Below are 27,190 nucleotides of genomic sequence, written 5' to 3'. Positions count from 1 at the left end.
CAACAAAAATCCAACACATTTTCTAAATAATAACTGTGAATTATTTTTTTTTTTTTTACATATTCTCCCCTGATTCTGAATATATAATTGTTTTAGTCATAGCTCGCTTTGTGTAACAGCTACTGAAGATTGAAAGACACCCACCAAAAAAAGAACATTAAATTGATTCAGAATATACCATCTTCATAGTCATGGCATGCTTGGTTTAATAGCCATTGACCAGAGAACCGAATATCCAATATAAAACTAATTTTACCTCCTTACATTCGCTAGCTTCCATATTTGAATGCAGGACAGCAGCTTGAGCTGTCAAACGTCAACGCTGTAAGTGCCAATGTCCAAACATAATCTCAATGTTATTTGTGGAACGGGGAAAATCATGGTCCGGGCAAATAATTTGGAGCAAATACTGCCATAATACGAAAACTACAGACGACTCAAATCTCGCTGTTTTTGGCTGAAAAGAAAGATGCATGTGTGAGCGAGCCCCGGCGAAGAAGCCGCAGTTAGCTAGTCAAGATAGCAGAAATGTGTTACCTTCAGCTGAATTCCAATGTCCAGGCTGCTCCTTCCAATGACAGACGAAGCTCGTCTGAATATATTTAAACCTCTATTGATTGAATATTGATAGTTTTGCTATATCTGTAAGATTTTCATGTGGCTGCATAGCATGGTTAATTTAATAATCTATCGCACAAATGCACCTCAATGACGTATAATCTCAACCAGCTACACTAAATTAGTACTTCCGGGTCACGGAATTTTGGATTAAAAAAAAGTCACCACGTAATAGTAGAAAAGTGTCAAAACCTGTATTAATTCATGATATATAAAAACAGAATTGTCTAAACATTAACAATGACTCATATTTTATGACATGTGCATTAAATGTGGGTTTTAAAACACATTCAAGGTTAAATAAATGCCCCCAATGCAATACACTGTATAATAAAAGAGGCAATAAGCAGTTGCTGCAACCATTTTTTATCTTATGTGAAGTAGTAATTATTTTTAGTTTTTTTACCAATGTAGTTATACTTTTGTAACCTAATTTTAACATTAGTCACTATGCAAAGCTGCAAAATTATTGATTTCGTATCATAGCGTTGTACCACACTTTAATTTTGAAGCCACAATCGAAAAACCGGAAATCTTAATGTTGCTGCCAGGACGCTAATGTTGCTTGCTTGACGCTAATGTAATCTCTGCTTCCCCCTTCCGCATTACACAGCCCACGAGCATGCGTGGCGTGCACCCCTTCTTCCCTGACGACTGAGCAGCATCCTCATGAAGCAGGTGATGCGCTGGACCAATTGCTGGCCTGATGATGCTGGCAAGTAACAGTATGGCCACTTACCAAAATTCAACTTCTTTGTCAAATGGAATTTGACCTTGTGTATTGATCAAAATGCAATAACATAGCTACATCAGTTGAACAGTAAGTTACAGGCTGTTTAATGCCATCTGTTCTGTAGCTTACCATAATTGCAGGTGTGCCGCCATTCAATCACCCCGTTGCCCTGTCAGGAAACCAAACATAGGCTCTCATGAAAGAGCATATTCATAGAATATGATTAGCCTACTGAAGGAGGAGAGGTTATGTTTAGCCTACTGTGCGCATTGTGTATAATTGCATAGGCTTTTTTGCTGTGTTGCATTTTCCCCGTGCTGTAGTACGTTTAGTTTGCTACCATTACTATTAATTGGATACATATATATATATATATTTTTTTTTAACCTTTATTTAAACAGGCAAGTCAGTTAAGAACAAATTCTTATTTTCAATGACGGCCTAGGAACAGTGGGTTAACTGCCTGTTCAGGGGCAGAATGACAGATTTGTACCTTGTCAGCTCGGGGGGTTTGAACTTGAAACCTTCCGTCCAACGCTCTAACCACTAGGCTACCCTGCCGCCCCATGACAATGCTCTTGGACACAGTGATGTAACTTGGGGTCATTCTGTGTTTCGGGTCTTTCAACATCAGGCCCCCTCACCAAGGCGACCTAGGGAGAAGCTCAATTGGTTTTGCTCGACTCGTATCGCCTCTCTCCTGCTTTGAAAAAGGTAACAGAGGAGCTGAGGCGAGGAAACGTGCTTGAATGAAATGAGACTCCCACTCACCAGGCAAATTACTTTTACAGCAGTGGAATCCCAAAATAAAATTTGCAAAGCGATAAAAACTAAATTTAGCTAGTTGTGCAAGACATTTTATAGATAAAATAATAAGTAGCTAAAACGCTAAAGTAATATGTTGTTTTGAAATATGTGCATGCTTTTTTCCTTCGAGAAAAAAGCTGTGGCGGATTTTTTTAAAACTTCCATGCTAGATGTCATAAGGATACTCTTGATCATCAGGAAATGGAGGTGGTGAACAGGCTCCTCTGTTCATCTACTAACGAATTGATACTCACCTGGAGCACTCGACCACTTCTCGTTTCCGGGTCATGGAGGAGAAGACTGAGGAGTTGAGGACCGACTTTTTCCAATTGAGAATCTCCCCTTGTCTTACAGAGATGAAGGGTTGACGCCTTCTCAGTCCTCTCCTCTGTTGCAGTCTGGGGAAATGGGTCCTCTGCTGCAGTCTTCTGGTACCAACTACTGTTTTCAACGACAACATTACTCAAAACACTGTTAAGACATCTCAATTTGCACAATTCTCCTGAAAGAATTAAGCTGATTCTGTAGGAATATCATGTAATTTTTTGGGCCAGGATGTGCAGGATCTTTTAAATTCCTGCAGGATAAGGCCAATTAAGCAGGTGTCCTATCAAAGAATTTATTCAATTATACAGGATTCCTGCAGGAATTGTTGCCTTTGTTTAGTAACTGTGTAGGTCTTTAGGACTTTTTTGCAAGGGTAGATAATCTTACCTTATCTGTAGAGGCAGTAGCGTCACTTGCTGTCTAATGATGATGGGTGGATCGTGGTCTGAGGGGAGGAGAAAAGGTACATGGCTTTGGGAAGAGTCTGTGTGTATGCATTTCTTAAAATTTTCCAGTTTTCCATGCCCTGCTATCCCAATAGTGATATGGGGACATGGATTATCAGCATTTGGCATTTTCTGTTTGCAAAACCATATTCAAAGTGAAAACAATTAGGTATAAATACACACACACACACACCTACAAATAGAAAACAATTGTTTTAAAACACACTAGTTTATTTCATACAAATCCACAAACAGCAAATTAAACATTTTAAAAAGCGTAGTATTTCAAGAATTTGATGACCAACAAAGCTTCATGTTCATTAAAGCATTATACTCACAGAAAGCAAACATCACATCCCATTACTTACAGGAGAAAACAATAGGCCTATTTCCTGCATTCTACGTAATATTGCACACCAATTCATACAGACCTGCACAGCCGAGAGGCATATATGCGACAGTTTAAAGTGCTAGCTTGAACCATTTGATTGAGAGTCTGCAGAATATTTGGTCTAACGTACTACTGAAAGCCATACGATTCCCTTTTCTAAAATTAGCCGTGATATGTCGCTAAAATATACACACTATATAGTAAACCTCTACCATACATCGACCCTGAAAGACACAGCTGCTGTGGCCACCAGTGACTTGACTCAAGATAAGCAAATTAACAAACACCTAATCTAAGAGACATTCAGTTTGTTCTGTATATAATAATGCATTCTGTGATGAATAAACAACCCTGAACCTGTTAATTAAGTGCATAGACTTTTTAAAGGTGTGTCAGTCATTCCAAAATGAACAGGTAGAGGTGTTGTGCCCTAAAAGGAATGGTAGAGGTGTTGTGCCCTAAAAGGAATGGTAGAGAATTACTCTAAATGATGCACACCAATTCTAAAGTAAATAGGAATTCAGTTTAAAACTACAGATTATGTTGTTACGCAACATGACCTTATAGGATTCAGATAAGCAACAAAAGAACACCACATATTCTAGGAAACGCTACACTCAAATGGACCTAAACACATCAAAACTCAGAAAGGGGGATGTGTATGTTCAGTTTTAAATTGCTCACTTCACAAATTCAGTCAGGCGTGATTACATCTCGGTCCAATTACAATTTTCCACCAACTGCCCAAATGTCTCAAGTTTCTATTAAGCCTTGAGAAACGTCACAGCAGATGCAGATCTAGATTTTATTTGACAGAAAATGTCACACTAGATATGTACATGGATGTTAAAATTAAGAAAAAAATGTTAATTCCAGTTTATTATTGGATATGAACAATCTTAAAGGCTGATATATTACGGTAAAATAAAATTGTAATGTATTTATGGAAGCTGCAAAGGAAAGTTTAGTCCTGTTCCGAGTAGGAAGGTATAGTTTTAAAGGGATTTCCAGGGCCGATAGGAGGTAGGTAGCATAAGGCCCACAGGCCACAAACCTGAGTAAACACAAACCGATTACCCTTACCCTCAACAAAACACAAACATGACTGGATCTACAGATCGTCCTGTCCAGAAACCCATGTAGGAAAGCCAAAGCTGACCAGGGGTGTATTCAGTATGGTGAAACGAGATAAAAGTAATGTAGAGTCAAAATGACACCCTTTTCTAGAGGACAGAGAATTTGGTCGATTTGCATAATATATTTTCTATCTAAAATGTTCTGAAACGCTGCATCCTCTTGATTCTCAAGAACCAAATCAACAACTTGTGTAACAACTGGCTGTAATTTTAACTTGAGATCGGCCTGTGTCAACTCACAATTCCAAAAGTTGACACCATGATTTACATGGGAAGTCTGAGTTGCACACGCAGAACTCAAGTTTGTGAATGCCTAGTGTTTACATTTCAGATAAATGTGCTCTGCTTTGTAGTAGTCAGTAGGTTGTGAGCGAATATGTGAAAGGTGTGGTAGTCTTTTAAATAAACACCTGTGAGAATGTGTCCAAATTCAAAAATGCGGTCTACCCAACTGGTGTTGACCGTGAGTCTTATCAAAGGACATTGATTAGGTATACGTTTTGTCTCAGTTTTTGGTAGGGATGTTTCTCAACCGAGGGGTCCTTGCAACTTAGATACACTCTCTCACCTTTGTAACTGATGACTAACCTAGCCTGTTTTGCACAGTTATAATTAGACAAATTACAGCATTCGCTAGATTACCTATTTATCATGAAAGGCACAGGAGTGGGACTAGCTGCAAGTCTCTTCGGGTTTCACTTGGCTACATTTTACTGGACTTAGTAGTACAATATAAATAGCTGTTCATTAAAACAAAGAAATGGCATGATGATAATCAACTGAAAGTGTGTACATACACACACAAACAAAATCACCCAAAAAATATACCTGACTGAAAGGAGAGAGAGAAACATGAGCTCAAAGGCAAGTGTTGAGAGTGCGAGAGAGACTTTGGTGTGTGGAAGGCCCAACATCTCACATATACGACAGTCGCTTTGCTGCGATGAACTCCTCTAGATGGACCTTGCCACTACCCATGAGGCCAAACGCGGGATACATGGTACCGGTGCAGTCCACCTGCCGCTCGTAAAGGCATCTCATGGTGTTTGCATCGTAGAAGTAGACACGGCCCGCCTCGTAGTCCAGGTACACGCCAATGCGCTGGGGCATGGGCAGCACCCGGTTGCCGTGGTCATTGCCGGCGGTGGCGGAGGAGATAGATGCTTTGGGGATGAACACTTTGCCCATGCCCACGGTGAGCAGGGTGAAGGGCTGGGACAGGTCGTAGCACGTGTCCTCGCTGCCACTGTCGTGCCCACTGTCGTGGTCGTACCTGGAGTTGGAAGAGATAAGAGAAATCAGCCTACAATTGCAACACATTCAACTATACTCTGACGCACCATAATTATCTGGAAGCCTGTTAAAATATACATAATAGTAAACCAACAAAGTAGGTAATAAATATTTTTATGAATTGTTGAGAAACTAAGGCCTGGTCCGTGAGTTAGCCCTTAACAGGTTAATGCTTTTTACAGCACAGGCTTCTTTGGGACTCAGGCCTGATCCTTAGTGAGTAATAGAGTAAGACTGAGGAAGTGGGGTTTACCTGGGGCTACTAGTGTCCCGGGGGTTGTGGATCCACTCCAGCAGCTTGGAATCAGAGGCCACGCCCACCTTGACTAAGTAGGAATGGGGCTCCACGCGGAAGGCCCAGTAGTGTCTGCCCTGAGAGATGCCGGTGTCACCGATGATGTAGTCCAGGCCCATGTAGCTGCCTGTCTGCACGCGTTCAGCAGCCAGCAGGAAGGCCATGCCGGCCGCACTCTCCACCGAGTCACGCAGCTTACTCAACGTCAGCCGCTCCGAGCTGAAGCCGCACTTGTCATTGAACAGGAAGCCAAACACTACAGGCGAGAGAGAGCAATGATTACAAAAGGAACAGCATCAGCCGGCAGATAGGATTTCACATCATCTTTGGATGACAGGGAAAAGGTGGACTTTCATAAAGTGTCACATGGGGGCGCCATTATAAAGATGTTCAAGTAATGAAACCAACTTAAGGAATTTAACAAATTTCCAAAACGATACATTTTCAGATGTGAAGATATACACAACAATGCTTGGTTTCTTATTTATCAAATAAGGTCTATATAAATTATTTTCTAGGCCACATCTGCTGCTGAACATAAAAATATTCCAAAAATAGTTACAGCGCCAAAGGCAATAATTACTATGAACTTAAGTAAAATAATTATGCCTGTGCATTGAACCATTGCATTTTGTCTCCATGGTATGAGATGACTTTATTCGCATTAATTCATGACGATCCCTTAAAAACAAGGGCAAAAATACTAGCCGTTTACCCCTTTAGCCTTTGTTGTGTGAACGGCACAAACTTAATTGAATGGAGTCATCCTTAAGATAAACTTCATTAAAAAGTATAAGAAAAATGATAAATGTATGGTCATACAGCAATGATTCAAGTCTACGCCTACACTGACTGTTGTTGTGATAGGAGGCGTGTTGAAGCTACTGTAATGTCTGTCTGAGGCCAGCGTTGACCCAGAATTCCATCTCATTACTAACGCACTGTGCATCCCACTGCTACATGTACCCACAGTCCGGGCAAAGGAATGTGGGCTCCCATCTACAGTGGGCCCAGCCTCAGTTTACGGCAAACTAATGAGCCAGGGGAGGATAAACACTCAATGAAATCCTAATGGATCAGCCATTGTCTATATGCATGGGGGCTCCAATTCAGTAGACTGTTGAGGAATTAAAGTGATATTGACCCCTAGAGTGATCTACAGATGGCATGTGATTGCTATTCAGAGTGCTTAGAACCATCGGAGTCAGAAACAGAGGCTTTGAATATTGTAAACAGATGAACTGTAACTCTGGACCTCAGCTGCATCTCAACTCTGCCCAGTCGGTCTGAAGAAAATTTAAAAAATATTTCAAAAAGGCAAGTGTTTCTGCGATTCAACAAAAGGAGATGGGTCGCAGAAATTATACATGACTGACCGACCCACCGTCGCTTTCTAAGAGTCAACTGTATTTTATCCACACAGTTCACTTTGAAACAGTCGAGCGTCTGTCAATTTGTAATCTTCCGTGGATCCGACTGCTAAATACAGAAGAAAAAAAAAGCTTAACTTCAGCCCCAAAGCCCAACACAGGCGGGATGCCAACGTAAGACTGAAAATAAGACGCATTTCTTTGTAATTAGGATAATTAGCATGCAACTTTCAGGGCTGCCTAGTAGAGATTATTGCTATAGAGCCCAGTACAGTATACTAGTTTTTCCTAGTTCCTACATTTGAAAAATGGAATTGAATCATTGTTAAATTATTGCAGAGAATTTACTCCAGTAGAGCTTGAAATGATTAGTCTGTCACTGTTTTGGTTAAGGGCCCAGGGCCACCTCTCTCTTCATCAGTGCCAACCATACACATATGACATCATCATAATCAGTGTTTGGTGTGTGTGTGTGTGTGTGTATGACATCAGTGCCTGGTGCCTACCTGGAGCAGGTGGTGTGTGGAAGGTGACTTCTGGGCTGTAGGGGCTGTAGAAGGAGTTGCGGCAGCTGCGTACTCTGAACGAGTAGAGGCTGTTGGCCTCCAGGTCGCACACCACTGTGCTGGGGCCGTACACCGGGACTGTGGGGCGCCAGCGGCTGCCGCCCTCCTCCTCGTCCTGCTCAACATCCAGCTTCCTGTACTCAAGCACCTGGTGGTCTGTGGCCAGGGTATCCTCAGCCAACTGCCAGCACACCAGGCCTTCGTTGTAGACGCGACTGCAGGACAGATCGATGATGGGAGGGTCAGGGACTGGAGAGGGAGGGGAGGAGAAAAATGTAAATGGCAGAGGGAGGGGTCAGTTTAAAGTGTAATTTGTCTGCAGCCAATTCATATGTTTTTCTCTAATTGACAAACTACTATGTATTGGTTATTCAAGAAATATAGAAAAATAAAATGATAAGAACCCTAAACTTGGTTTATGTAATAGCATAAGTTTATTTAAGGGCATGGAGTCGACCAGCGATGAGACTGAACTCATAGACAGACAGTACAGAATATAGACAGACAATGGATAGGAAAAATAAGAGAAGCTCTTATTAATGAAAAGGTTTCATTAATGCACCGACATTGCCAGGAAAAGCACTATGCAAAACCCTCTCTCGCTCACTCCCCCCCCCCGCTCACTGCGGATAGCTTCCCGTCACAAACAGTAGCAGCCGGATCCAGCTAGGGTCCCATAGAATCGGATCAGGGCTGAGGAGGGTGCCGCAGATGGAACTGGGCAGCCTGCAAACCCAGCCGGCACCCGGCCCGAGAGCACAGCTATTCTCAGAGAAACAACCTATTTTTCAGGCTACAGCCGGGACGGGAGGGAGAGACCGACTAAACAGAGACATCAACTTCCTTCTTACTGGCTGTGAGTTCAGACCATACTGCAGTCTCTGGAGGGGCTGGTTTAGTAAGGGAGAACGCACACAACACAATGTCTTTATGGTTCAACTAGTGGGACACAAATATGGAGCCATTGTGAGTGTAGAAGACTCCAGAATGGCATTATAATGACAACTTGATGAGCAGAGTTGAAGTTACACATCGACTCTTGGGGGAATATTTGTGGGAGGTGTCCTTGGTTGTCACTGTCCCATCCTCAGATCCCCACCCTACAGGCACTGTGAACCTTGTTGATGAGGACTACCAGACATTTGTTAAATTGGAGACAGTTTTGCATCCTCTGCTCTTTTCATGTCTACCGTCAATTCAATTACTGCTAGGCATCAATTCTTAGAGCTTCCTCCTCTCAGACAGAGTGCATCATTACCCTCCTGTCTCTCCCCTGCCATTTAGATTAACCACATCAATCAATGGCCTTCCTTTCAAGGGCTTTCAAGCAGCTTTCCCCGCAAGAGAGGGAAAATGGATTACTTGGACGCATTTCTAATATGTAAGCAACATACAGTTGTTTCATATGACCCTTTCATGAACCACTATGGATCGACAGAGCAGAGCCCTTTATGGTCAGTAATACTTCTAGCAGGAGGGAGAATGGCTGGAGCTCATTCTAAGGACACAGCCACAGGTAGATGACAGTCTATGAATACCCTTCTGCTTACTTCCTGGGTTACACTCCTACTTAATATGCAGAAAATCAAAATCAGTTCCATTTCATGGCAGACAATTATATCCAGCCCGCCTCACAATGCCCTTTTCTTTAAATCGGGGCAAAGGGACGTGAGAGTATGCAAAGCAGTGGACCAGAAAAAGCCCTGCACTGCTCTCAGTGCCAAAATCCCTGCGTGTATATCAGGAGTGTAACCGGCGTATTCAATTAAAGGGCTTCTGGTGGTCGGCATCTTAAACAGAGAGCAGAGCTCAGAAGGAGGTGTAAGTGACCAACAGGTTGAGGTGACTAAGTGTGGGACAGATGAGAATTGTGTCAACAAATTGAGTTTTAGGATTTCATTACATTGTTCAGGGGGGGGGGGGGGGGGGGGAGTCTTACCTCCACCAAAACAAAGCTCCTTCAGCAGGGTCTCCTCTCTGGAAGTGTCCAGCACAAACTCATCAAAGGAGGGGTCGGCCACAGGGTGGAATGTCTTCAGAGACTCAGTGGATTTCGCGATCCTGGGAGTGAAAGGACACAAAATGGTGAACACTACCAAGAAGCCATTCCATCAGAGCAGAATGGAAATCATCTCCTGGGCAAGATAATAGAGTGTGGGAAACACGTGTGTGTATTAATGTAACAGCGTTCCTAAAAGTAAAAGCGTGAATAAAGTCCTCAAGCTGCTTTTTGACTAATGGAAATCAATAAGCAGGATTATAGAGCTAGAGCGAGACATGGGGAAAGTAAACAAGGTTTTGTCGTTCCAATCTCTCACTTGGAAAAGGTACCTGGCCAGCCACACCAATGGCTGACCGGATCTCTGGCACACTCACCACACCCACATAAGCTGATTGAATTCTCCAGCACTAAAATAACAGGGGCCAAATCCCAATCACAAACCTAGAGGTCCAGAGTTGCCACAGGGAAATGACCATGGCAATAGTCACCATGATCAAATAGCCGTTATGGCCTGTAATAAAAAGGTTGAAAATGGGCCCTTTGTTTATTAAGAATGGAGGCCAATCGAATTACTGCCCTTTTATAAACAATGGTATTATATCACCATTAGACAATAGCCTTTACCCACAACTGATGACGGGAACCTTTGGGTGACAGTGTCTACTGTATACTATCCAGAACAGGGAAATGTGCTGGGACTGGAAGTGGCAGACACGGCTGGAGAGAGGCTGACCTGGTGTGCAGCTGCTTGGCAGTCTGAACAAAGCAGGACTGGTCCGTCTCCTTGAGAACCTCCTGGGCATAACCCACCAGGCCGCTGTTCTCCAACATGCCCTGGTACTCGTCCACCTGGCCCCGAAGCTGGTCCAGACGCCGCGTCCTCGACTGCTCGATGGACCGCAGCATCTCAAACTTCCTCTCCTGGAGGGTCTCGAACAGTCGCTCAAAGTTCTCGTCGGTCCGACGCTCCACCAACTGGCCTTTCTCCTGTAGAAGTAAGAGAAATGTTGCACGACAATTCATTGAAACCTACAACTGCATAGAAGTAGCCTATGGACCAGTGTTTGTGCAATCATGGCACATCATGCCGAAGAGTTTGACATGACAAGGAGTTGGAATGATAGCACAAACGGATCTGGGACAAATTAAATGAAGACAAGACAGGGACAAAAGACATAACCCAGTACAGATGAGCAAACGCTTCTGCAGTGGAATTCATGTGAAATAGTATACGTTCCTTTGTTTATGCCTTTATATGCATTTGAATAAGTGACCTTCCTTCTCAGGGCAGACAGAATGTCCCTTTGTTATTGGACATAACAGACAACACAGGACTAGTTTAACTCTGTCAACACAGCTACTTGCCTCGGTTTCATTGATCAACACCTCCAGGTGGGAAATCTGAGTCTTCACTTGGTCCTCTTTGCTGATTAAGTAATGGATAGCCTTTGATAGCTTCTCCTGTTGGTATAATAACAACAAAGAAGATTAGCAGAAATGCTCAATAGATAGAACATAAGATACAAATGATTGCATTAAATATGGATGAGTCCGGCCCGGTGCCCGTGTCCACAGACAGGCCTTTTAGATTACAGCCAGAGGACACGGAGTCCTCTGTCCCTATGCTTTCAGTGGCTGATTGACCTCTGTCTCAGCGGGGTAGACAAGGTTTGCTTGTTGTGGATGACCACACGTGTCGATTACACTGCTCACAAAGGAAAACTGATCATGTGGACGCGTGCCACTTAGTACAGGTAACTGATCAATATTTCATTAGGGGGCTGAGAAACAACGGCGTCACTGGCCAGTTGGGTAAACAACTTCCAAACTATAACACTCTTTTTGTCCTGGGTTGTATTCATTAGTACACACCGTAGTAAAACATTTTGCAACAGAAAACATTTTGCTGTGAAAAACAGATTTATTTTTTGGGGACAAATTCAGGTAGTTCACTCCCCGTTTGCTTCCTGGTAAATAAATCAGATTGTTCTGCTCAAGTCAAGTGAATGGTTGGAGACATCGTTATTGTCATAAAGTACCTTGAGGATCTTGTAGGCGCTGCTCATGGTTGTGACTTTGTGGTTGGCGTGGGAGCCTCCCAGCTTGCACAGGTGACAGACTGGACGCCGGCACACCTCACAGTACATGTTGACCTTCTCCATCTCATGCTCCGGACACATCAGCACCTGGATGGCCATGAGCACACATTGGATTAGTGGTCATTTTAAAAATCGCAAACTCGTCACACCACATATGCAAAATGTCACAAAGGGGTAGCCCCCCCAAAAAGTTTGTCAATACATTCTCTCTCCTTTCAATCCTCTTTCTATTTGTTAGCACTGAACAGGTATCTCCCACAACCAGCAAGTTTCACTGGATTGCAGAAGCACAAAGAAAAGCAGAGATAATTAAACCAACATCTCTGAAATTAAACCAATATCTCTGAAGGCAGCATCATTAACGCAATCAACACCATCAATGACATGAGCTGATCCCTGCAATCTAAAATCAACTGCAGAGCAACATGGTCCCCCCCCCCCCCCCACCCCCCGAGGTGGTAAATTGTGTCTACCTTGGGCCTAAAGTTCATGGTGGGACCCACGTATTCGTGCTGGGCTTTGGGGGTGCCCCAGGGGTGGTGGAACTTGAAGCACTCATTGCAGTAGCTGGCCTTGCAATCCATGCAGCTCTTGGTAGCCTCCTGCTGGGGCGGCTTGCACATGTTGCACATGATCGCAACAGCAGCACGGGCCGCCTGCCGGTAGCGCTCCACGATGCTCTCCAGGGTGAAGTTCCGGAAGAGCATGCTCATGCCCCGCTCGCCCAGGTTCACGTCGTGTTGGCAACCCGGGCATGGGAAAGTGGTGATGCGGGGGGTCACAGAGCCACGTCTCCATCCTGGTGAGGACATAGAGCCTGATACAACAGACAGAACGGCCATTAGAGTGCTAATCACACAAACTAAGGGTGGGCCTGCACAGACAAGCACACACACACACACAGTGTCCTACAGAAACAATCACGGATCCTTCTCGGAAAGCTCATACTACTTGGTCTCTCACACAACATAGATGGATACCACAAGAGATAGGAAGAGCGTGTTTACAGTGACCTGGACACATAACAGATTCACGTTAAATTAATTGCAAATCAGGTGCAAAGTAAAAAGGTGGGAAACCCACTAAAATGGAACCAAAATATCAACTCAAATCAACTTAAGGGTAAGCGAGTGTAATATCGATTTCCAGCAAAATGGCTACCTGCAGAGGAAATTCATTTTTTAAATGATTTGTCCAGTTCAATATATCCTAACACTCTCACAAACACACACGATGGAGGCAGGCAGCAGAACATTGTGCACTGAATGTAGGAAAATGGCAAGCACACAGACATGCGGTGGACACAAAGCAAGCGTGTGTGACAAACATGTCTGTCAATGTGTGTGACGGTATATAGCGATGGGAGACTGAGGGTGCTGATGGAGTAGTGAGTGAGCAGGCTTGGCGTTTTGGACGGTCTTGGGATGGAAGTTGATGAGGTGGGGGCCAAGTGTCCTGGCCTGAAGCGGATGGGAGAGGTCAGGGATTAAAAGGACAGTGTACTTAGGCTAGGTGGGTGTGCTGGTCGGGGAGGGTGGGTGTTGCAGCGTGTCTGCAGCAAGGTGTACGGTAGCAGGCTGAGGCACGTTGACTGCTGCTGCAGTGGAAAGAGCTCAGGGCAGAAACTGACAAGTCATCGCAAGGCCATTCTGGCAGGGGGTACGCTTCCTACAGAACCACATCATTAACAACATGGTTTGAGTCATCACAATGCGACACAGCCCAATCGCCATAACCAGGACTGCATTACAAAATGGGTGCAGGCTATCTTGCCAGGGGTATGTGAATAAACCAAATGCTGTACAAGGTAAGAATATACATTTAAAGAGGAGTTAAATCTTCCCAACACGTTTTTAACTCCTTTATCTTTTTACTTGAAAAATATACTGTCAAGATGAATGGCTTTTAGACTGAAAGCCTTAGGGTGCAAGACTTAACCTCTACGAAAAAGGGACACAACTGTTTTGTATCCCGACTTAAATAATTCTGGTGCCATTTTAAGGAGTTGTTCAGATGCATAATTATCATGGCATACCATTTTTTAAAACATCTACTGAGCACTTCAATGTAAAATAAATAAATAATGTCTGCTAAAGCATTGTGCTCTAGGGTCTTCTCCCATCAAATGATAAGAACATTGCTCATGGCGCACATGCCAATCTCTACAAACACATGAGCGTCTAAAGCATTTTCTATAACTGAAATGTGGTGCAAAAAAAAAATATTCTGGAGCAAGCCTGTCAGTAGGAGTGAGACTGAAATTTGAGGCAGTATAGTCTAGACAATCTTGGAATGTTTAAACAAAATATAATATTTTGTTTTGTAACATAGAAATAGGTTCCCTGCCTCTTCTAAAAGTAATTTATTTCTTTATTATTATTTAACTAGGCAAGTCAGTAAAGAACAAATTCTTATTTACAATGATGGCCTAGGAACAGTGGTTAACTACCTTGTTCAGGGGCAGAATGACAGATTTTTACTGGCCCAACTAGGCTACCTGCCGCCCCGACAAGGTACTGGATATTTCCGAGGCTACAGGGAGGGGAGAACCGCTATTCATTTGTCCAGGCATTAAGAAATTCCACTTTAAACCCAACTCCTAGGTAACTTCCTGAGCCATTTCACTTCTCTCCTCTCCACTCTCTGGTGACTCACATCCCGCCCAGAGCTGTAGCTCACACACTCATTCTCCAACCTACTTTGTAAGACATGCACGTGTTGAAAGCAGAACACAAAAGCCTGAAAGCACCAGGCTTGAAAAATGGAACAAAACACCAAATGCAGACAAATTGGTGGGACATACTATACATTTGCGACTTCGCTCAGTAGACTTTTTAAAAAGCTAGAATGCCACGTCTACCAAATCAGCTACATAAAGGCAACAGGGGCCTATTGTCAGTTGTGTGGTTACATACAGTAGAGTAACAGTTAAGTTGGGGTTCACAAGGGATCTAGTAACACTGTACTCACTACTACAGCTATTCAAAAAATGGAACGCGTGTCTACCTCTCCTCCCAAACGACCTTCTCTGCAGTGTGGCTGCAAGCAATGGACAAAGAAGTGAAGTGAGACCAACAATTAACATGTACAGTATGTTAACAGAAGTGTAGTTAAACCTGATGCACAACCAATTAGTGGACAAGTGCTAACACACAATAACATGGCGCTTAAAAGAAATGGCCTTCTTAAAAAAGGTTTTGGTGGAAACATATGTGAATTCACAGATTTCAAACCGTATATATCTCCAGCACCAGTCAAGTTTGGACACACCTACTCATTCAAGAGTATTATTTTTTTATGACTATTTTCTATATTGTAGTATAATAGTGAAGACATCACAACTATGAAATAACACATGGAATCATGTAGTAACCAAAAACAGTGGTAAACAAATGCTGCAGAATACTGTGATAACCAGCATGGCTAAGTGTGCCTTGAATTCTAAATAAATCACAGACAGTGTCACAAGCAAAGCAGCCCCACACCTCCATGCTTCATGGTGGGAACTACACATGTGGAGATCATCCGTTCACCTACTCTGCGTCTCACAAATACACGGCAGTTGGAACCAAAGACCTCAAATTTGGACTCATCAAATCAAGGGACAAATTTCCACCGGTCTAATGTCCATTGCTCATGTTTCTTGGCCCAAGCAAGTCTCTTATTGGTGTCCTTCAGTAGTGTTTTTTTGTTGTTGCAGTAATTCGACAATGAAGGCCTGATTCATGCAGTCTCCTTTGAACAGTTGATGTTGAGATGTGTCTGTTACTTGAACTCTGAAGCATTTATTTGGGCTGCAATTTCTGAGGCTGATGAACTTGTGGCGGTCCTCATGAGAGCCAGTTTCATCATAGTGCTTGATGGTTTCTACTAGGGATGCACCAATATTACATTTTTGTCCGATACCAATATTTTCCTTGCCCCAAAAAAACCTGATAACAATATTTCAAATTTTAGCAGCATTTTAAGCATTCTAGTACAGTTAAATAGTTCACACACACACGGACAGTGGTCTAAGGCACTGCATCTCAGTGCAAGAGGCATCACTACAGTCCCTGGTTCGAATCCAGGCTGTAATCACATCAGGCCGTGACTGGGAGTCCCATAGGGCAGCGCACAATTGGCCCAGTGTCATCCGGGATTGGCCGGGGTAGGCCGTCATTGTAAATAAGAATTTGTTCTTAACTGGCTTGCCTAGTTAAATAAAAAGGTCTCACACACACACACACCTGACCAAAAAGCAATTTTTTGGGCATTTACGTATGTCCCCATTACCAGTAAAACATAATCAAAACCTATTTCTTACACTTACTTCCTGTGCTGTTTCATTGTTCATTTGTTCAGTCGTTTCATTCTCAACCAGGATTTCATCATGCATGTCAAGCAGTGAAGTTTCAGCTCTGTCTATCCGTGGCCTCTCTTCCTCGGTGTGCACGGTCACTGTCATCTTTTCCAGCTATGCATGTAACATTCCACGTAAACCCTGTTTGTCTGCGCCGAAGTAGCGGTCCTTGTACCTAGCATCAAGCATGGTGGCGACACAGTAAAGAGGCTCAGAGAGAAAGCCACCGTAGTGCTTGTTCAAAGTCTCGAGTACTTTTGTAAGTTAACCCCACGATCTGTCTGCAGTTTTGTTTTGTTTGCCATTTTGTTTTGTTTGCCGTTTCAATGCCATGACAGAGTGCATCATGTCTGCTGCAGACGCAGTTGATCTCATTTTCCGAGTCAGTTGTTCGAATGGAGCTAGGAGTGTTCCTGTTTCATATGCCAATGCCATTGAAATGGCAGCAGCGGTATGTGTCAGGACATTACCTGGCACAGGACATTTACTGTGCCAGGACATTTTTGAGCATGCAATACGGCTTTCCTTAGTACGAAATCCTGGCATTTGTAGCTAATGTTAGCCGATTCCGATATGCTCACCGATATATCGTGCGTTCCTAGTTTTTGCAACTGCACTTGAAGAAACTTTCAAAGTGCTTGAAATTTTCCAGATTGACTGACCTTCATGTCTTAAAGTAATGATGGACTGTTGTTTCTCTTTGCTTATTTGAGCTGTTCTTGCCATCATATGGACTTGGTCTTTTACCAGATAGGGGTGGTATACAGAAGATGGCCCTACCTTGTCACAACACAACTGATTGGTTCAAACGCATTAAGATGGAAAGAAATTCCACAAATTTACTTTGAACAAGGCACACCTGTTCAAAGGTGAAATGCTTTCCAGTGGATTTCCTCATGAAGCTGGTTGAGAGAATGCCAAGAGTGAGTAAAGCTGTCATCAAGGCAAAGGGTGGCTACTTTGAAGAATCACAAATATAAATTATATTTTGATTTGTTTAACACTTTTTTGCTTACTACATGATTCCATAAGTGTTATTTCATAGTTTTGATGTCTTCACTATTATTCTACAACGTAGAAAATAGTAAAAATAAAGAAAAACACTTGAATTAGGTGTGTCCAAACTTGACTGGTACTGTACAGAGTTTAACATTCTAAAACAACAAAAATGTGTCTAGTCCGAATCCTAATAAAACAAGAAAACATTGAGGAGTTTCCACAAAACCTGTTAGCTTTTACAGCACTTGACAGATAAATATAGCCCAGTGGGCTCAGTTCATTTAATCCCTCATTCATTCCCCGCAGGCAGGTTGTCACCATGATCACCACTGGTCTGACATCCATTCAGCAGAGGTGAAACCTTTAGTGAAATGCTGTCAGAGATTAAAGACTTTTACTGAAAAGTATGTTAATAATGTCCTTTAAGATTTCTTCAATGTACTTATAAGAAAACTGTTTACTAAATCAGCTGCAAAAGTACCATGGTTACTGGACATGAAGAATGGTCACATTCAGGTTCGGGCAAATGTGAATTGGTTGGGCTGTGGGTTCCGCAGATGTGTTTTTGGAGTGTCCAGGGACTAGTTCATGATTAAGTAAAAGACTGCCTTGTCTCACTCTATGCTGTTTGCGCCTTGGATTTAGACATTGACCTCTCAGCTTCCCTTAGCTTCCCCCAAAATAAAGAATGTGACAACCTCCCCCTCCCACCAACAAGTTATTTCATAAGTGTTTTAAATGCTTTAGTGGGACAGTCGTGCTTTGTTCCGACACGTGTACATAAATCAAGCCTGTCATCCTATCAAGGTGGTGTAAATGATAGGCATTCCGTGTTAAGAAATTGCTTGGCATTACAAAATCAAAATAGCCACAATACACCTATCATTTAACATTTTTGGGAAGTGCATGCTTTAAGGGCATGGAACTTGACAGAACAAAAGTGATGAATTGAATAAGCTTGTCGAGTCTCTATACTCTGTTCAAGAAACTTAAGACCCATCTCAAAACTTAATGAGATTAAAGGAAATAGTATGAACAGCCAACATTATGATTTTAAACAGGGTGGGGTCAGTGGTGTCGTCTTTCATTCTACGACCCAGAGAATAACTAGGAAAATACAGATTAAACTGGGTATGGCATGTCCATAAAATTTTACTGCAAATTGCATGTAATGTTGCCAGATTTGCATCACTTGTCACAATTTAGGCTTGATGAAGAATGGCCAAACCCAAACGCACCCGATCTTGCAAGCCTATCCAGCCTCTCCATGCTTGGCGAGGGCACTCTGGATCGGGGCCCTGGGCTCCCAGGGAGGGAACACTCCGAGCCTGCATCGAAAGAATCCTCATGGTTCAATAGCAGCAGCTCTCGGACACACTTGTGACAAACGCTGTGCTGACAGGGCAAGATGAGGGGGTGTGTAAACAGCTCCTTGCAGATCGGACAAATTAGTTCGCGCTCAATATTCTTGATAGGGACCTGGTGTGGACACAAACATTAATATATTAGGTCTACAGTAAATATATCCCCAGGCTAATTGCTTCCGCATACCAGTTCAACAGAGATAGATCCAGCTGGTGGACGAGACTAGCAACAACAGCGTTTTGCCAAACTCGGTCCTGGGGACCCCAAGGGGTGCACAGTTTGGTTTGATGAGGAGTTAATTTTTTTTGAGTCAGCTGTGTATTGCTAAAGGAAAAATTCAAAATATGCACCCCTTTGTGTCCCCGGGACAGAGTTTGGGAAACGCTGGTCAACAGTAACATACTTAGGCTTACGTAAACGCTTTTTAAACATTTCATTTGAAAGAGGCCAGTTTTGATACAGAGACTGGGCATACACGTAACATTTGTAAATGTGCCTGGCCTACCAGGGTAGAGCTTACATAGTTAAAGAAGTTCATGCATCAGCTTGTTGGTTAGCTGAGGCAAAATGGTTAGAGCAAGCAATTCCTCAAAGGGGAAAGCTATATGGACACACCTGGTGCCCAAAATGATGACGTATGTTGCGCAGTGAGAGTTGAGTGGAGAAGAACGGATTCGGTTCGGTCATCCTGATGAACCCTTCCCAGCTATCTAGTTTATAGATGTGGCTAGAAACTTCCGAGAGAATTAGGAACTTGTCTGCCTAAGTTCGGCCTTGGGAGCATGTTCAGAAATTATTTTAAATTGGAGTTATTGTTTTTTTTAAATAAAAATGTGGACGTTAGTTGTTTATTTTGGTGGAAATCACTATAATAAATGTGCTGTAGATGTCACCCTGGCCTGATATTGGCTACGCTATCAAGCTACTTCCCTCACTTTACTGTGGCAAGCCGGCTTGCAGCGCAAACTCTCCTCCATTGAGCAGTAGACTGTATCACGGTGACAATTTTTTATTTTTTATTATTTCACCTTTATTTAACCAGGTAGGCTAGTTGAGAACAAGTTCTCATTTACAACTGCGACCTGGCCAAGATAAACAAAGCAGTGTGACACAAAAAAGAGTTACACATGGAATAAACAAGCGTACAGTCAATAACACAATAGAAGAAAAAAAAGTCTATATACAGTGTGTGCAAATGGCATGAGGTGGTATGGCAATAAATAGGCCATAGTAGCAAAGTAATTGCAATTTAGCAGGTTAACACTGGAGTGATAGATGAGCAGATGATGATAAGCAGATGATGGTGTATAAGTAGTGATACCTGTGTGCAAAAGAGCAGCAAGGTAAATAAAAACAATATGGGGATGAGGTAGGTAGATTGGGTGGGCTATTTACAAATGGACTATGTACAGCTGCAGCGATCGGTTAGCTGCTCAGATAACTGATGTTTAAAGATAGTGAGGGAAATGTAATTATCCAGCGATTTTTGCAATTCATTCCAGTCACTGGCAGCAGAGAACTGGAAGGAAAGGCAGCCAAAGGTGTTGGCTTTGGGGATGACCAGTGAGATATACCTGCTGGAGCGCGTGCTACAGGTGGGTGTTGTTATCGTGACCAGTGAGCTGAGATAAGGCGGAGCTTTACCTAGCATAGACTAGTAGAGAACCTAGATGGTTACTGGTACCAAATACCAATATTAAAAGTTATTTATTGTGTAGACTTATCCTTCTCTAAATAAAAATCAAGTGGGATGAGCAAAACATTTTAATATAGATATATATAACTAGGCAAAAAAAGAAATGTCCTCTCACTATCAACAGCATTTGTTTTCAGAAAACTTAAAAATGCATCACTATTTGTATGAACATAAGATTCAACAACAGACACAAAATGAACAAGTTCCACAGACATGTGACTAACAAATGGAATAATTTGTCCCCGAACAAAGGGGGGTCCAAATCAAAAGTCAGTAAGTATCTGGTCACCAGCTGCATTAAGTACTGCAGTGCATCTCCTCCTCATGGACTGCACCAGATTTGCCAGTTTTTGCTGTGAGAGGTTACCCCACTCTTCCACCAAGGCACCTGCAAGTTCCCAGACATTTCTGGGGGGAATGGGATTGAGATCCGGGCTCCTCGCTGGCCATGGCATAACATTGGCATTCCTGTCTTGCAGGAAATCACGCACAGAACGAGCAGTATAGCTGGTGGCATTGTCATGCTGGAGGGTCATGTCAGGATGAGCCTGCAGGAAGGGTACCACATGAGGGAGGAGGATGTCTTCCCTGTAATGCACAGCATTGAGATTGCCTGCAATGACAACAAGCCTCAGTCCAAATGATGCTGTGACACCGCCCCAGACCATGACGGACCCTCCACCTCCAAAATCGATCCCGCTCCAGAGTACAGGCCTCGGTGTAACGCTCATTCCTTCGACGATAAACACAAATCCGACCATCACCCCTGGAGAGACAAAACCGTGACTCGTCAGTGAAGAGCACTTTTTGCCAGTCCTGTCTGGTCCAGCGACAGTGGGTTTGTGCCCATAGGCGACATTGTTGCCGGTGATGTCTGGTGAGGACCTGCCTTACAACAGGCCTACAAGCCCTCAGTCCAGCCTCTCTCACACTATTGCGGACAGTCTGAGCACTGATGAAGGGATTGTGCATTCCTGGTCTAACTCAGGCAGTTTTTGTTGCCATCCTGTACCTGTCCCGCAGGTGTGATGTTCAGATGTACCGACACTGTACAGGTGTTGTTACACGTGGTCTGCCACTGCGAGGACGATCAGCTGTCCGTCCTGTCTATTTGTAGCACTGTCTTATGCATCTCACAGTACGGACATTGCAATTTATTGCCCTGGCCACATCTGCAGTCCTCATGCCTCCTAGCATCATGCCTAAGGCACATTCACACAGATGAGCAGGGACCCTGGGCATCTTTCTTTTGGTGTTTTTCAGTCAGTAGAACGTCCTCTTTCGTGTCCTAAGTTTTCGTAACTGTGACTTTAATTGCCTACTGTCTGTAAGCTGTTAGTGTCTTAACGACCGTTCCACAGGTGCATGTTCATTAATTGTTTATGGTTCATTGAATAAGCATGGGAAACATTGTTTAAACCCTTTACAATGAAGATCTGTTTAGTTATTTGGATTTTTATGAATTATCTTTGAAAGACAAGGTCCTGAAAAAGGTATACGTTTCTTTTTTAGCTGAGATAGATATATATATCTATCTACTGTAATGCTCTACTTGTCAGTGTTCCAAATGGGACATTATTTACCTAATAAATGTTTTGTTTTTTACACCTAAACACTCAAACACCAGATACAATTTATAGCTAGCAGTGCACTGGAATGACATTCAGTTGAAGTGGAATGACATTCACTCATGGGATGGGTGGCCAAAAATAACTACCTGTAAGCCACACCCCCAAAGAGCCACAAGTATGACCACAGAGGCATACGGTGCCTTTGGAAAGTATTCAGACCCTTTGACTTTTTCCACATTTCGTTAACAGCCTTTTTCTAAAATGGATTAAATTGCCCCCCCCCCCTCCTCAATCTACACACAATACCCCATAATAACAAAGCAAAAGCAGGTTTTTTGAATTTTTTGCAAATCTATTAAAAATACAAACTTAAATATAATTTACATAAGTATTCAGACCCTTTACTCAGTACTTTCTTGAAGAACCTTTGGCAGCGCCTCAAGACATTTTATGTATGACAAGCTTGGCACACCTGTATTTGGGGAGTTTGTCAGGTTGGATGGGGAGCGTCGCTGGACAGCTATTTTCAGGTCTCTCCAGAGATGTTTGATCGGGTTCATGTCCGCGCTCTGGCTGGGCAACTCAAAGACATTCGGAGACTTATCCCGAAACCACTCCTGCATTGTCTTGGCTGTGTGTTTAGGGTCGTTTTCCTTTTGGAAGGTGAACCGTCACCCCAGTCTAAGGTCCCGAGCACTCTGGAGCAGGTTTTCATCAAGGATCTCTCTGTACTTTGCTTCGTTCATCTTTCCCTCGATCCGGACTAGTCTCACAGTCTCTGCCGCTGAAAAACATCCCTACAGTAAGATGCTGCCACCACCATGCTTTGTCTGGCCACTCTACCAGAAAGGCTTGATTGGTGGAGTGATCCTTCTGGAAGGTTCTTCCATCTCCACAGAGGAACTCTGGAACTCTTTCAGAGTGACCATTGGGTTCTTGGTCACCTCCCTGACCCTGGCCCTTCTCCCCCATTTTGCTCAGTTTGGCCGGATAGACAGCTCTAGGAAGAGTCTTGGTGATTCCAAACAATCCTGTCTTGGAGCTCTATGGACAATTCCTTTGACCTCATGGCTTGGTTTTTGCTCTGACATGCACTGTCAACTGTGGGACCTTAGGCACAGGTGTGTGCCTTTCCAAATCATGTCCAATTAATGGAATTTACCACAGGTGAACTCCAATCAAGTTGTAGAAACATCTCAAGGATGATCAATAGAAACAGGATGCACTTGAGCTCAACTTCGAGTATCACAGCAAAAGGGTCTGAATACTTATGTAAATAAGGTATTTTTGTTTTTAATTATTTTTTTTGCAAATATATTTCTAAAAACCTCTTTTCGCTTTGTCATTATGGGGTATTGTGTGTAGATTGATAAAAACAAAAATATTTAAGCTATTTTAGAATAAGGCTGTAACTTAACAAAATGTGGAAAAGGGGAAGGGGGTCATAAACTTTCTGAGTGCACTGTATGTCACTGTGCTTCTATGGCTATGTGTACAATGCCACTGCCTACTTCATTTGTTCATTTAGGTTTTGGCCTTTCTAGGGAGTTTTTCCTAGTCACCGTGCTTCTACACCTGCATTGCTTGCTGTTTGGGGTTTTAGGCTGGGTTTCTGTACAGCACTTTGAGATATCAGCTGATGTACGAGGGGCTATATAAATTGATTTGATTTAACAAGACAGCTCATAATCCAGTGCCCTTATCAGTCAACACCTACATTTTAGCTTAAAACAAAGAAACATTCTCAGCCTCATGGCCAAACTAGCTTGCTGGGAAGGGCTCATCAGGATGACTGACTGAAACGAATCCATTCGTCTCCACTCAACTCTTAGCTGCGCGACATACTTCATCAATGTGTGCACCAGTCGGTATAGCCTCTCCCTCAAAAATAGGCAGCACAGAAACTTCAAATGCCTTATTTTATAGTTAATTATTACTGTAGAATTAGCCTATATAATTTCGACAACGCCATTTGAAATGGGAAAGGCAAATGATGAATCATTAATGTTCCACGAGGACATTTCATATAATTTTGTATTATTAAAACTAGTACACAGACTTGTCACTTACCGGCAAAATTGAGTTACGTCGCGAGACTGCAGACATGATGAATTAATATATATTTTTTTAGCGTCGTTTAGCTTGTTAGAACTTATCCAACGTATGTTGAAGTTGCCGACTCCTGCAATCACGTTGTCGAGTCGACAATGAATTCTAACACCGTGAAAAGACGCTATGGATGGGACCGAGTGTCGTGAATCAGCAACAGTCTAAATAAAGGCTGCTGCATTTCAAGTACTGACGGACAGCAAAACTGTGTGGGGCGGGGTGGAGACACTGAAATCACCATAGTAACAATGCGGCAGCCCAGAGTATTCAAAAGACGGGGAGGGCAGTAAGGATCAGGTTTCACTGGACCAAAACTCGAGGCTTGCAGTGAGAGACCTTATATTGTTGCACTCCCACAATTGTTACTGTTAGGCCTACTAGTTGTATACTGAACAAAATTATACATGCAACATTATCAAAGATTTTTCTGAGTTTATAGTTCATATAAAAGGAAATCGGTCAATTTTAAATAATTTCATCGGCCCTAATCTATGGATTTCACATGACTGGGAATACAGATAAGCATCTGTTGGTCACAGATACCTTAAAAAAAAGGTAGGGGCGTGGATCAGAAAACCCATCCGTATCTGGATTGACCACTATTTGCCAACTTTGCATAGAGTTGATCAGGCTGTTGGTTGTGGCCTGTGGGATGTTGTCCTACTCCTCTTCAATGACTATGCAAAGTTGCTGGATATTGGCTGGAACTGTAACACGCTGTCATACGCAAATCCAGAGCATTCTAAACATGCTCACTGGGTGACATGTCTGGTGAGTATGTAGAGACATTTTCAGTTTCCACGAATTGTGTAGAGATCCTTGCGACATGCATGATCATGTTGAAACAGGAGGTGATGGTGGAGGATGAATGGCACGACAATGGGCATCAAGATCTCATTACGGTATCTCCGTGCGTTCAAATTTAACATTGATAAAAACGCAATTGTGTTCATTGTCAGTAGCTTATGCCTGCCCACTCTGTTCAAAACAGCAAACAGCTTGTCCACACGACACCATACACGTGGTCTGTGGTCGTGAGGCCAGTTGGACATACTGCCAAATTCTCTAAAACGACATTGGAGACGGCTTATGGTAGAGAAATAAACATTCAGTTATTTGGCAACAGCTCTGGTGGACATTGCCAATTGAACACTTCCTCAAAACTTGGGACATCTGTGTAGATTGTGCATTCAGTCATAGCACTATTATTTTTAGATAATTAATATGGCACTTCATGGACTATGAGTGGCTTGAACAGTAGGCCTAAGCGAATTTGTGTAAATAGCCTAAAGCTTACCCTACCAGTTTAGCAGTGAAACATGTTTGCACAAGATGTTTGCACATGGATGGTGCATCCAAATAAAGTTCTCCCCAAATGCAAATATTACATGGGTAGGAGTAGGCTGTTTACATAAATTATAGTCATTAATAATGTATGTTCATAGGCCTGGTCTATTCCCCTACTCATCTTGTTCAAAAGGCTACAATATTTGTAATGACTGCAATGTAGCATGCTTTTGCATTCTATTCTTTATGCAACCCCTTGGTATCCTGCAAAGCCTAATTAATATATTTAAATTCAATATCTTGATTTATGAGTTACATAATCTTACTATAAGAGATCAGGGCATTTGTTTGCAGCCTATAAAGGGGATACACTAAAATATAGGACTTCATGGAGAGAGAAAAAACACATTTGTGAATCTTGCACCCCACACGAACTGCTCAAGTCACACTTTCAGATAGCATAGATAAAACATTTATTTTACATCTTTATGTCCCTGATCCCCTTCCAAGGACGGCACAAAACCCTGAGCATCCTTCCTCTCCACCTAGATTACACACCTTGATCTAGTTGACACCATACTGAAAATGTCAGCGTGGCTTCAATAGGCTACAGATGTTTCATTTCCATAAATCACATCTGACGTTCACTTACCTCTCCCGCTGTTATTCGCTGGACTATCTGCTCGACCAAACTCGGTAACATATCCTGATTTTCTTCGGTATCCGCAGTATCCGACATAATGATGTATAATGTCGAAAAAATGCAGGGATTATAATTAACAAAATGGGTCAATAACAAATAAATAGCCTAACAAATACTGTAAAAATCGATTGGCTTCCCAAAGAGAGAATGTAACATTCGGAGAAATATGGTTGCATTTTCATCCTCAGTACATCGAGCAGCCTAAGTAGCATACAATTCATTCCCCAGCTGCTTGAGGAGAACATTTTGTAAGATTTATCAAGAGAAATAATCTTTGACGCGTAACCCCGCCCTCACTGTACATCTCAGGCGTGCGTTTACCCGCACAGTTAGACATCAGCAGCACCATCGGCGATGTCTTCAACTGAGCCCTTTGTATTTCACCCAACAAATGAAGACTATGGCTATTTTGAAACTACAGATACTAATATCATGATGTTTGGGGATATAATGGATTTTACTAAAATAAAATTAAAGGAATTAAATTGGAGTCACCTGATTACGCATTCAACAGTGCCTTCATGTATGCATGATAGGCCTATAAAGAGTTGTTTAGCCTGCATGTTAGTTCATTACAATCTGAAAACACACAGGCTAGCCTTTTTGCCTAATGGTTTACGCGTTCTTTTGTTCAATTTGTTTAACAATTTTAGCAACAATAGTCTTTAGAGGCTAAAGCCTATTGTGGTCTTTCCAGCATATCCTTTCAAATAAATGATTCCATGCTGTAACGAAAACAACAATTTAAGACTAGCGTTTTATGATAAACCTGTTAATTATATTGAATGGGTCAGCAATTTATGATAAACCTGTTAATTATATTGAATAGGTCAGCGATTGAGAGGATTAAATTGGGCATAACTGCTGCGATGCCACTTGTTCCACGCAACGCGACGGCATCACCAGATGGCCGCTTCAGGCGGATGGTTAAAAACCCCCACAAAAACAAGCGGAGGTCTTTGAAAGCCCATGTCACGTCTTACAACCAATATCAGTGCACCATATGAAGCCACATAATGGACCCCACGCGGCACT

The 27,190-nt window shown here is 42.6% G+C and overlaps 2 protein-coding genes across 7 annotated transcripts in view; both read right to left on the bottom strand.

Moving 5' to 3' along the window:
• LOC115139703 (serine-rich coiled-coil domain-containing protein 1-like) overlaps window positions 1–720 on the bottom strand; it is a 114,286-nt gene extending 113,566 nt beyond the window's left edge. For all 5 annotated transcript variants that reach the window (XM_029677380.2, XM_029677381.2, XM_029677383.2 and 2 more), the window contains exon 1: window positions 538–720. The gene's annotated coding sequence lies outside the window, so the exon portion shown is untranslated. The remainder of the gene's footprint in view (window positions 1–537) is intronic.
• Window positions 721–5,373: 4,653 nt separating this feature from the next.
• On the bottom strand, window positions 5,374–26,376 carry LOC115139704 (E3 ubiquitin-protein ligase TRIM36-like). Of its 2 annotated transcripts, none has more exons than XM_029677386.2 (10): window positions 26,105–26,376; window positions 18,663–18,903; window positions 12,557–12,900; window positions 12,024–12,170; window positions 11,350–11,445; window positions 10,718–10,971; window positions 9,922–10,043; window positions 7,923–8,231; window positions 6,005–6,302; window positions 5,374–5,731 (listed from the first exon to the last, which is right to left on the bottom strand). In XM_029677386.2, exons 1-10 carry the CDS (start codon window positions 26,189–26,191, stop codon window positions 5,374–5,376), a joined length of 2,256 nt encoding a protein of 751 aa, XP_029533246.1. In that variant the 5' UTR covers window positions 26,192–26,376. The 2 variants fall into 2 exon arrangements, with proteins under 2 accessions (XP_029533246.1, XP_029533247.1); XM_029677387.2 differs by lacking the exon at window positions 26,105–26,376 and adding an exon at window positions 24,127–24,461.
• Between the last annotated feature and the right edge of the window lie 814 nt (window positions 26,377–27,190).

Source organism: Oncorhynchus nerka, linkage group LG13 (assembly GCF_034236695.1).
Source record: "Oncorhynchus nerka isolate Pitt River linkage group LG13, Oner_Uvic_2.0, whole genome shotgun sequence".
In the NCBI taxonomy this organism is placed as follows: domain Eukaryota; kingdom Metazoa; phylum Chordata; class Actinopteri; order Salmoniformes; family Salmonidae; genus Oncorhynchus; species Oncorhynchus nerka.
Note: the sequence above shows the minus strand (reverse complement) of the source record. Positions and strands in the feature narration are given on the sequence as shown.